The 12,342-nt window shown below is 45.0% G+C and overlaps 1 protein-coding gene across 15 annotated transcripts in view; it reads left to right on the top strand.

Annotated features, from left to right (window-relative positions):
• SNX29 (sorting nexin 29) overlaps window positions 1-12,342 on the top strand; it is a 630,208-nt gene that overhangs the window by 77,691 nt on the left and 540,175 nt on the right. For all 15 annotated transcript variants that reach the window (XM_063699638.1, XM_063699637.1, XM_055365873.2 and 12 more), the window contains one exon: window positions 5,478-5,602. In XM_063699638.1, coding sequence (XP_063555708.1) covers window positions 5,478-5,602 — 125 coding nt within the window. The remainder of the gene's footprint in view (window positions 1-5,477; window positions 5,603-12,342) is intronic.

Raw genomic sequence — 12,342 nt, 5'->3', positions numbered from 1 at the left:
GGGGAACAGAGCAAGGCTCCATCTCAAAAAAAAAAAAAAAGATAGGACAAAGCTCATGAAAACAAATGCTTGCTGAATCTTCACAGAAAACTAGTTGAGCTGGTGCAGTGTCCAGGTCTGCTGGTCTTGGTGGACAGTTTCAAATGCAGCAGGAGGAAGTTACTTCATTTTCCATTCACAACTCTTTTGCTGCTTTATCAGACTTTTACTGAGCACCTGGGAGGAAGTTTTTTTTTTTTTTTTTTTTTTTTAAACAGCTTTATTGAGGTCTACTTTATATACTGTTAAAATTGTAAGTATACAATTCAGTGATTTTTTTTTTCAATTCAGTGATTTTTGTGCTTTTTTTTTTTTTTTCTTTGAGGCAGAGTTTCGCTCTTGTTGCTCAGGCTGGAGTACAGTGGCACGATCTCAGCTCACTGCGACCTCCGCCTCCCGGGTTCAAGCGATTCTCCAGCCCCAGCCTCTGGAGTAGCTGGGATTACAGGAGCCTGCCACCACACCCAGCTAATTTTTGTATTTTTAGTAGAAATGGAGTTTTGCCATGTTGGCCAGGTTGGTCTTGAACTCCTGACCTCAGGTGATCTGCCCACCTCAGCCTCCCAAAGTGTTGGGATTACAGGCATGAGCCACAACGCCCAGCCAATTTTTGTGCTTTTTAATAAATTTATAGAGTTGTGTAACCATCGATCACAATTCAGTTTTAGAGCATTTCCATTATCCCCCCAAATTCCCTTGTGCTAGTTAACACTTAATCCCTAATTTCAACTCCAGCCTTAGAGAACCACTAATTAAATGACTTTCTGTTTCTATATCCAAATGTTCCTTGACTTATGATGGGGTTATGTCCTGATAATCCTATTGTAGAGTCAAAAAGTCATAAATTGAACCATGGTTATGTTAAGGACTGTCTGTATTTACCCTTCTTAGACGTTTCATGGAATCATACAGTGTGTGGTGTTTTGGGTCTGGCTTCCTTCCTCTAGCATAGTATTTTCAAGGTTCTTCCATGTTGTAGCATGGATCAGTACCTTATTCCTTTTTTTTTTTTTTTTTTTTTTGAGACCAAGTCTCTCTCTGTTGTCCAAGCTGGAGTGCAGTGATGTGATCTCAGCTTACTGCAACCTGTGCCCCCTGGGTCCAAGGAATTCTCCTGCTCCAGCCTTCCCAGTAGCTGGAATTACAGGTGCCTGCTGTAACGCCCAGTGAATTTTTGTGTTTTTAGTAGAGTTGAGATTTCACCCTGTTGGCCAGGCTGGTCTCGAACTCCTGACCTCAAGTGATCTGCCTGCCTTGGCATCCCAAAGTGCTGGTATTATAGGTGTGAGCTACTGCACCCCACCTGACTGGTGCTTTTTAAAAAATTAAAATATTCACTGTTGTTAAGTGACCCACTTATTTAAAATAATATTCCTAGTTCATTAACTTAGAATGGAAGTTTGGTGTGATAAAATGGCAAGGAGGCAGCTGACCTCTCCAGTGAAGCCAGAGTGTCTACAGTAGAGAGTATTCTGGGAACCCCCCAGCCCTCTCAACAAAGTGAGACTCTGTCTCAAAAAAAAAAAAAAAAAAAAAAGTAGCTGCGCGTGGTAGTGCATGCCTGTAGTCTCAGTTACTTGGTAGGCTGAGGTTGGAGGATCGTTTGAGCCTGGGAGATTGAGGCTGCAGTGAGCCATGATCACACCACCACACTCCAGCCTGGGTAACAGAGCAAGACCCTGTCTCAAAAAAAAAAAAAAAAAAAAAAAAGAAAGAAAAGAAAATAACTCTACTAAAGCTAGTGCCCCTTTCGTTTCGTGGGAATTATCATCTACTGCTTCCCATATAAGATGGTTCATTAACTTAATTAACTTCCCATATAAGATGGGAAGCAGTGGAAAGCCTTAGTGTGACCTAGTGTATGATATAGTGCTTCCAAGATGTGTCCACCAGAAGCTAAAGAGTAGATTCCTGTGCTTGGACAGGTGTGCTCTACTTGATTCACTAGTTTTAACTGACCTGGATTCGAATGACAGTTTATACGAAATCTCCTGAGATGCATCTCCCACCAAAATGTACATCAGGTTCATAATCTTGAGTTCCCTGACTGGAGAGACCATGTCGGTCACATTCTCTGTGGCAACCAGGCATGGTGCTGAGTGCACGGGAGCTCACAGTTAGCAAGAGCAGGCAGCCCTGGAAATCAGACCATTAACAGAGAGTGGCGAGCGTTGCAGTACAAAGAAGCTCAGAATGAGGAAACATTCAGGAAGGCTTCCTGGAGGAGGGAATACGTGAGCTAAGTCTTTTTTTTTTTTTTCTTTTGAGACTGAGTTTCGCTCTTGTCGCCCAGGCTGGAGTACAATGGCACGATCTCGACTCACGGCAACCTCTGCCTCCTGGATTCATGTGATGCTCCTGCCTCAGCCTCCAGAGTAGCTGGGATTATAAGCATGTGCCACCACACCCAGCTCATTTTTTATATTTTTTTTTTTTAGTAGAAATGGGGTTTCACCACGTTGGCCAGGCTGGTCTTGAACTCCTGACCCCAGGTGATCCACCCGCCTTGGCCTCCCAAAGTGCTGGGATTACAAGTGTGAGCCACTGCACCCAGTCGAGATCTGTCTTGAATGACCAGTAGATACGTGCTCAGATCCAAACTGGAGGTGGAAAGGGCATATGGGGAGGGTGTTAAGTAGAACGGCCTTTGGCGAGGAAGGCATCATAGTGATCTAATTAAAAGACTAGCATCCACCTGGGTATTCGTGCAGTGTTAGGTTAGTTGTGACCTCTGTGCCTCTGTGACACAGTACTGACGATGTAACCCAAACCTTGGGGACTGGATTTGTGCAGTTCGCCTGCATTCCATTCCTCTTAGGGCCCTGGTTTTATCTAGAGCTGGCTGGGCAGTTATTGACTTGTGCATTGGAACCAAGCAAACTGATAGCAATTGTTGAGTTGATTGCTGTATTTGCAGAAGATTCTTTTAAAGATAGAGGCTTTGGTTAATTACAGAGAACTCTCAACATACCCCAGAGTTTTTTTGTTTTTGTTTTTGTTTTTGTTTTTTTCTCTCTCTGAGACAGACCCCTGATCTAGGTCATTGTTGCTGTGTGCCATGATTTTGGTTTCTGTGGTATTTAGAGAGTTTTGGTGGACGTCCCAGCTTTCAGGAAGCCTTAAAATATGTGCCTATGAGGCTGGGCGCAGTGGTTCATTCCTGTAATCCCAGCACTTTGGGAGGCCAAGGCGGGCAGATCACCTGAGTTCAGGAGTTGGAGACCAGCCTGGCCGACATGGTGAAACCCCATCTCTACTAAAAATACAAACATTAGCCAGGCGTGGTGGCAGGCACCTGTATTCCCAGCTACATGGGAGGCTGAGGCAGGAGAATCGCTTGGACCTGGGAGGTGGACGTTGCAGTGAGCCGAGATTGTGCCATTGCACTCCAGCCTGGGCAACAAGAGCAAAACTCCATCTCAAAAAAAAAAAAAAAAAAAAGTGCCTATGTGTACAGAGACTAGCGTATGCACATCTATAATAATTAAGAGTGATATCTGCCCAGCAAAGAGGTTTGTTTCAATGTGGGGGAGTATTCTGGGATCTCTGGTTCAAGGTTAATCATTGATTTACCTACCCACTGGAAAAACATTTGTGGGACACACACTATATACCAGGTGCTGAGCTAGGTGCCAGGAATCCAGCAAAGATAAGATAGAAGGTGAAAACCAAGCAGTATGGTTGAGGGGAAGTATTAGATTTGTGATGCCTAATAGGCTCCCTTCTGTGCAGGGCCAGCTTTGGTCATTTGCCAGTGGTGGCCTACAATGCTGGGATCGATTAGTGATGTCTGTCATGGGCACCGAATACAGTGGAAAGGCATGAATGCTGTGGATTTGCTGATGCTGTGTTAGGGGTGTGTAATGTAGACAGAATGACGAGTAAAGATTGAGTAAGGGAGCTAGAGGACTTTTATCTTAGAATAAAGGATGTTTGTCTTGATGATATGGGGGATGGAGGAAACTACATTGGATCAGTTTGCGAGGATGGGGTTCAGGTACAGATGTCACTGCTTTTTATGCAGTTTTCAGGAGGTCGGGTAAATGTCAGCCTCAGCTTCTTCAAGTGTAAAATGGAGATAATAATACGTGCCTCATCTATATTAAAGTGTTGATGAGAAGAGTAAAATAATGGGTATGAAAATATTTTACTACCCACAGAGTGATAAACACCTGGAGTATTTTTACCATGGGTGTCGGGATGGGTGGAGCAGCAAATGCCAGAGGCCAGGCAAGGCTGAGCCGGATGGTGGTGGCCTCAAGGCCTTTGCACTGGGCCTGTCTTTCCAGCCTGCTGCCCTTGTCATATCCAGCTCGTAATTCCAAGGCCACCTTCATTCAGCCCACAGAATCTAAGCCTGTCCTTGCCCCATCGCCACCTGCCATCTCATCCTGTCTTATTTTCTTCTAAGTTCTGATTAACTGAAATGGTCTGGTTAACTTATTTGTGTACCTCCCTTTGCTAGAAACATTCACATGAGTGAGGCAGAAACCTTGCCTGTCTCACTCCCACTGTCATCTCCTCAGAGCCTAGAACAGTGCCTGGCATGTGGGAGACATTTAGAATTTCTTAACATTTGTTGTATGAATGAATGGAAAGGGCTCAGAAGTCCACAGACCCAGTTAGGCAGAGGCTCAGGAGCCCTGAGAAGATTGCTAAGATCAAGTGCAGTTGCTGTGACCTCATCTTTTTGTTCCTGAATCTCCTATTTCTTTGGTTATTGAGAAACAAATTCAATTAAATGCACAGTAATTGTAACTTAATTGAAAATTCCATCAACTCACAATCTGAGTTCACAATGTAATCTCTTACAACAGAATAAAGAACAAGAATCAGAATTCATATTATTATTATTTTTAGAGCATGTAATCTCATATAATCTCTTTAGAGCATGTAATCTCTTATGTAAAGAATGAGAATCAGAATTCATATATTCTTTTTAGAGCATGTAACAGGCCATGAAATTACACAATGTTTCCAATTTGGCAGCCTGGTTGAATTCAGTCTCCAAAAACATAATCTTGTTCCTTAAACTACATGTAATATGAATTAGAGTTAAAACTTGTGAATTGGATGCAATTAACATCCAATCGCTCCCCACACGGAACTGATTGGTTTTTAACTTGTCCCCCCTCTGCACCCCCGCCAGCTGGCACCCGTCCCTGTTCCCATGTTCCTTGTGAATTGTTACTGTGCCAGTCTGATGCATATGGGTAGACTGTGCTGGGCATCCTGAGCTCTGTGAAATGAACATCAACACGGGAGGTGTGTGGAGTGGTACGGGTCAGTTACCGAGCCTGCACATCCAGGTGTCTCCTGTTTGCCTTCACGCTGAGGTTTACACCTGGCGGCTTACTCACTTCCCGGAGATGCTGGGGCCGCCCTAGTTGCTACTCCCTTTTCTGGGGGGGACTGATGAGTCATTGGTTTTCTCACAGGGTCACCTGTCTGTGTGCCCAGTTTGAAGCCGTCCTGCAGCATGGCTTGAAGAGGAGTCGAGGATTGGCGCTCACAGCGGCAGCGATCAAGCAGGCAGCGGGCTTTGCCAGCAAAACTGAAACAGGTACTGCTCTGCCTGGCTGTAGCTTGGAGGAGCTTGTCTTCCTTCTGCTCTTTTTCTTTTTATTTATTTTTTAATAGTGGGCAGGGCAGTGATCGCGTGGGACTTGGTGGGGTGGTGTATGGGCACAGAAATCCATGTCTTAATAGTAGTCAAAACATAATGGTGTTGTCTGGCATCTTAATTTAAATGAAGTCATCTTTTGTGCAGAATTCTCAGAGCCACATGGTACAGTCTCCTCTGGGTTCGGGGACCTGCAGCACACTGGTTTATTTCACCAGTGTGGCGTGCCAGTCGCTGGGAAATTAATAATCTGTTTTAATTTGATGCCTGAGGATAGCATGGCATTTCATAATTAATGTCTTCGACACCAGCAACAGAAACTGCAGAGGTTCTGTTATCATCCAATTTAATGTTGGAAAAACATTTCCATGTGAGTGACAAGCATAATGCTAAATAATAACTATTAATGCTTAGTACTTAGTGCAAGACTTGCACTTTGATGTAAATTAACTCATTCAGTTCGATAGCCCTGTGAGTAGTAGGGACTGTTATTACTGCCACTGTACAGATGAGGAAACTGTTCATAGTGATCTGCTTTGGAGCTGAACCTTGAAGTGGATCATGTCATGTAACAAATGTCCTGTGGTCTTCTTCTCCCCTGAGCTTTCAGTTCCAGCCCTGACCACGGCTGCTGCTGGGAATCCCGGAATCTTTCTTATCACTATGTCAGTGTCGTTGCTGAGTAAAATGTGCTGTCTTTGGCTGGTTCCCCTTTCACAGCCAAAAGTTGGACCTTGTTGCATTTGGTGGTGGTGTGTGGAAATTCTCTGCTAACAGAATCCTTAGTCTTTCCCTCTCCTTCATGTTGCTGTATCATCCTTTCTTTTTTCTCAACCCTTCAATAGATCTTTTTATTTATTTACTTATTTATTTTTTAGAGTTGGGGTCTTGCTCTGTTGCCCAGGCTGAAGTGCAGTGGTGTGATCATGGCTCACCGAAGCCTGGAACTCCTAGGCTCAAGTGATCCCCTTGCCTGAGCCTCTGAAATAGCTAGGATTGCAGGCTTGCACCACCATGCCCAGCTGGTTTTTAAACTTTTATAGAGACGGAGATCTTGTTCTGTTGGCCAGGCTGGTCTCAAACTCCTAGGCTCAAGTGATCTTCCCACCTCAGCCTGCCAACTAGCTGGGATTACAAATGTGAGACACTGTGCCTGGCTCCAACAGTTCTTTTTTTTTTTTTTAATTATTATTAAAATTATTTTATTGGTACATAATATTTGTACATATGTATAGGGTACCTGTGATTTTTTATTTTTTATTGAGATGGAGTCTTGCTCTTGTCGCCCAGGCTGGAGTGCAATGGCACCATCTTGGCTCAATGCAACCTCCTCTTCCTGGGTTCAGGCGATTCTCCTGCCTCAGCCTCCCGAGTAGCTGAGGTTACAGGTGCCCACCACCATGCCTGCCTAATTTTTGTATTTTTAGTAGAGACAGGTTTCACTATGTTGGCCAGGCTGGTCTCGAACTCCTGACCTTGTGTTCTGCTCACTTCGGCCTTCAAAGTGCTGGGATTATAGGTGTCAGCCACTGCGCCTGGCCTTGGTACTTGTGATATTTTGATACATGCCTAGAATGTGTAATCACTTTCAACAGATGTTTGCTTTTTTTTTTTTTCTTTCTTTGGGCAGTCTCCCGGGGCTAGGGTAAGTTCAGAGAGGCTCCTAGATCTTTGTTTCTTGTTTATTTCACCAGTTACTCATTTTCAGAAATGAGTTGTTCAATAAACACACAGTTGTTCAATAAAATTATGTTCACTAAACAAATACATCTTGGTTGGAAGGAAGGGCATTATTCATTGCGTGCAGTACTGTATTTCATGGTTCCCGAGGTACCATATACCAGGATCACTCCAGCTTGCTACAGGGAAAGTGATTAATTTTTGAGGAACAAAGCAAAAATTAATGAAAAGTGACCCAGAGCTCTACACAGACTTGGCTTGCTGTCTTTGTAGCCACTGGAAACCCAAGTAGCCAGTACAGAATACAGTATGGAGAAATGAACTATTTTCCATTCCACTTGGGAAAGGAGAAAGAACCACTGCCGTTATTGGCGTTTGATGCATTTGATGGCATGACCTTGGAATTTGATTTTTTTTTTTTTTAGATGGAGCCTCACTCTGTTGCCCAGTCTGGAGTGCAGTGGCATGATCTCAGCTCACTGCAACCTCTGCCTCCCAGGTGCAAGTGATTCTCCAGCCTCAGCCACCTGAGTAGCTGGGACTATAGGTGTGTGCCACCATGTCTGGCTAATTTTTGTATTTTTAGTAGAGATGGAGTTTCACCATGTTGGCCAGGCTGGTCTCGAACTCCTGACTTCAGGTAATCTGCCCGCCTCGACCTCCCAAAGTGCTGGGATTACAGGCATGAGCCACCACGCCCGGCTGGGATTTGATGTTCTTTTAATCACTGATATAGCATTGTCAGGTTATAGGTTGGCAGTCAATTACAAGGTGATCGGGGCCGTTCAGAATATACCAGAGACACAGTTACTGTTGCTGACCTGCCTGTAAAATTGAAGTCTAATCTTCCCTGTCTGTTCGGCAGCCTTGGGCATTGAGGATCTTCTGACTTTGAAACACTGCCTTCCCTTGCTTTCTGTGATGCCATAGCCTCTTGGCACACTTTCTTCTTCTTTTCTGATCCTTGTTGGCATATCACTTCCATACCCTCGAATATTATTCATCCTTGGATTCATTGTTGGCTCTTGTTTCTATGCATACTGTTTGGATTCCTTGGTGAAGTTGCTCTGTATGTGCCTGTTATTCTTAGTCATACCCGCAGCCCAGAGCACTTCCTTGAACTCTGTCTCATGAATGTCTCTATTTGGTGTACAGCACGGGCTTGTCAGTCTCCAAAACTGAATTCTGATCTTCATCCATATGTGTTCCTGTGTTTCTTGCTTGGTAAATGGCTCTGCCTTTTACCCAGGTCTCCTGGACAGCTCTTGGGCTTCCTCCCAGCCTTCTCCTTCTCCCTCTCCTCTGCCCCAAAACCAGTCCCACAAAGAGCATTGTTTTCTGTCTCTCACATGGGTCCCTGAGCCACTTGCGGTTCCTCCATCCTCAGTGAGTTCTCTTCTTTCTCCCTGACTTGTGTTTTCCTGCCTTCAGTCTTGATCAGCTCTGACCCACTTTGCACATCATGGAGTGGTCTTCTTTAATGACCATCCCACTCCCCCACTTATTCCCCGTAACCCCACTAACTTAAAGCTCTTCTGTGGGTCTCTTGTAGAATCGGGACAAAGTATCCAGTGCTTGATCTGGCTTCTTGGGCTCTCTTCCCTACTGGCTGTGTCTTTCTCTGTTCTACCTCTTATGCCGTGCTGTATGCCAGGGCTGACAGGCAGCGGCAGGTCCGACATCACAACTCTTTCATCCAGTTTGCAAATAAATGATGGCCTGAGTCCCACAAGCTCCCCTCCTGCCACGCCCCTGCCTTGGGACTCTTGAGACTTCTCCGTAATTCAGCAGCTAAAGCACTAATGCCAGATCCTGTGTGGGGCAGGGCCTTTAGTGCCACTGCCTGTGCTTTGCTTGGTGCCTCTCAGTAATTTAGATGATTCAGTTCTGTTTTTTTTTTTTTTTTTTGAGACAGTGTCTTGCTCTGTCGCCCAGGCTAGAGTGCAGTGGTGCGATCTCGGCTCACTGCACCCTCTGCCTTCTGGGTCAGGTGATTCTCGTGTCTTGGCCTCCTGAGTAGCTGGCACTACAGGTGTGTACCACCACGCTGCCTAATTTTTGTATTTTTGGTAGAGATGGGGTTTTCCTCATGTTGGCTAGGCTGGTCTCGAACTCCTGGCCTCATGTGATCCACCTGCCTCAGCCTCCCAAAGTGCTGGGATTACAGGCATTAGCCACTGTTCCTGGCCCAGTCCTGTATTTTGAACAGCTCTCCTAGTTTCTATTGTCTTGAAACTCTTCAAGTCTGGCAGTTCTTTCCCTTCTGCTACCTTCCTTCCTTCCGCAGCTCTCACCCAAGCTCCTACTGGCCGAACTTCTATTCTCTCTTAAAAAAAAATATGGCCGGGCGTGGTGGCTCATGCCTGTAATCCCAGCACTTTGGGAGGCTGAGGTGGGCGGATCATGAGGTCAGGAGATCAAGACCATCCTAGCTAACACGGTGAAACCCATTTCTACTAAAAATACAAAAAATTAGCCAGGCGTGGTGGTGGGTGCCTATAGTCCCAGCTACTTGGGAGGCTGAGGCAGGAGAATGGTGTGAACCTGGGAGGCGGAGCTTGCAGTGAGCTGAGATCGCGCCACTGCACTCCAGCCTGGGCAACAGAGTGAGACTCCATCTCAAAACAAAACAAAGCAAAACGAACAAAAAAAAATTGGTAAAATATACATAATGAAATTTACCATTTCAGCCATTTGAAGTGTACAATTCAGTGTAAGTGTACTTAATGTACATTCACATGTCATACAGTAATCATTACCACCATTCATCTCAGAACCTTTCCATTTTTACAAACCGAAACTGTGTACTCGTTAAACACTAACACTCACTCCCTCCAGACCCCTGTCCCTGGCAGCCAGCATTCTACTTTCTGCCTCAGTGCATTCTACTACTTTAGGTTCCTTGTACCAATGGAATCATGCAATATTTGTTCTTTTTTGTCTGGCTTTATTTAGCATAACATCTTCAAGGATCGTCCGTGTTGTAGTATGTGTCAGAATTTCCTTCTTCTTCTTTTTTTTTTTTTTGATGGAGCCTTGCTCTGTTGCCCAGTTTGCTGGAGTACGGTAAGTAGCGCTATCTCAGCTCACCACAACCTCCGCCTCCTGGGTTCAAGCGATTCGCCTGCCTCAGCCTCCCAAGTAGCTGGGATTATAGGCACACGCCACCATCCCCGGCTCATTTTTGTATTTTTAGTAGAGACGTGGTTTCACTATGTTGGCCAGGATGGTCTCGAACCCCTGACCTTGTGATCCGCCCACCTTGGCCTCCCAAAGTGCTGTGATTACAGGCATGAGCAACCGCGCCTGGCCCAGAATTTTCTTCTTTTTAAAGGCTGAACAATATTTTTGAGGGTATGTAGAGCCCATATTTTGTTTATTCCCATGACAGTTGGGTGTCTTCCACTTATGGGCTATTGTGAATGGTACTGCTGTGAATATGAAGATACAAATACTTGTTTTTTCCACTTTTAGTTCTTTTGGGACATATACCCAGAAGGACAATGCTGGATCATATGGTAATTCTATGTTTAATTATTTTTTAGAAACCATCAGAGGGTTTTCCATAGAGGCTATAGCCTGTTGCACTCCCACTAGCAATGCACACGAGATCCATTTTCTCCACCATCCTTCCACGTCCTTGCCAACTCCACAGCCTTGCCAGTGCTGGGTTTTTATTTATTTTTTGAGATAGAATCTCACTTTGTCACCCAGGCTGGAGTGTGATCTTGGCTCACTGTAGCCTCCACCCCCCAGGTTCAAGTGATTCTCCTGCCTCAGCTTCCCAAGTAGCTGGGATTACAGGCATGCGCCACCATGCCTGGCTAATTTTTGTAGTTTTAGTAGAGGCAGGGTTTCACCACGTTGGCCAGGCTGGTCTCGAGCTCCTGGCCTCAAGTGATCTGCCCGCCTTGGCCTCCCAAAGTACTGGAAGTACAGGTGCGAGCCACTGTGCCCGGCCAATGCTGGCTTTTTAAATTAGAGAAAAGGTATACAGCTTTAATTGTATACATGGGGAGAACCAGAGAGTGATTACCACCCCCTTTTTTCATATATATATATATATATATATATATAGTAATTTTATTATTTTTTTGTAGGGACAGTATCTTACTATCTTGCCCAGGCTGGTGTCAAATTCCTTGCCCTAAGTGATCCTCCCACCTTGGCCTCCCAAAGTGCTGGGATTACAGGCCTGAGCCACTGTGCCTGGCCTCCTTTTTTCTATTTTCATAATTGCCATCCTAATGGGTGTGAAGTGGTGTCTCATGTGGTTTTGTTCTCTTCTCTTCTGAAGTTTCATAATTGTTTTCAAAAAGCCATTCATGAGCTCCCTACATGGTTCACCTGGACTGTGCGCCTCCTATAGTCCTGAGTTGTTCTTCCATCAAACCTATGTGTGGAACTACCTGTTTTCTTTGTTCTTTTTTTTTTTTTTTTTTTGAGATGGAGTCTGATCTGTTGCCCATGCTGGAGTGCAGTGGTGCAATCTTGGCCCACTGCAGCCTATGCCTCCTGGGTTCAAGTGTTTTCTCCTGCTTCAGCCTCCTGAGTAGCTGCGATTACAGGTGCACATCACCATGCCTGGCTAAGTTTTATATTTTTAGTAGAGACGGGGTTTCATCTTATTGGGCAGGCTGGTCTCGAACTACTGACTTCAGGTGATCCGCCTGCCTTGGCCTCCCAAATTGTTAGGATTACAGGCTCATCCTTGTAGCTCTAGTGTCTTGCAAGGTACCTGGCCACCTACACAGTAGAGGCCATCAAAGGACTGCATTCAAAATAACCACTTGAAGACCCTGACTTCAGAACATGCTGCTCATTTTCCCGGGAAGCCAAACCCCTACTCTCAGCGGTCTGTACGCGTCTTCAGTCAGTGGGAAGCGGTGGTAATATACCCACAACTGTAAAATGAGAGAGACCGACTTCCTTGATCTTCAGTGGGGATTTTTGAAAATGGTTGATTGCACTCAAAGCAGAATTTGTATTTTGCTTCATTG

Source organism: Gorilla gorilla, chromosome 18, assembly GCF_029281585.2.
Source record: "Gorilla gorilla gorilla isolate KB3781 chromosome 18, NHGRI_mGorGor1-v2.1_pri, whole genome shotgun sequence".
In the NCBI taxonomy this organism is placed as follows: Eukaryota; Metazoa; Chordata; class Mammalia; order Primates; family Hominidae; genus Gorilla; species Gorilla gorilla.
This window is presented reverse-complemented; position numbering and strand designations above follow the sequence as displayed.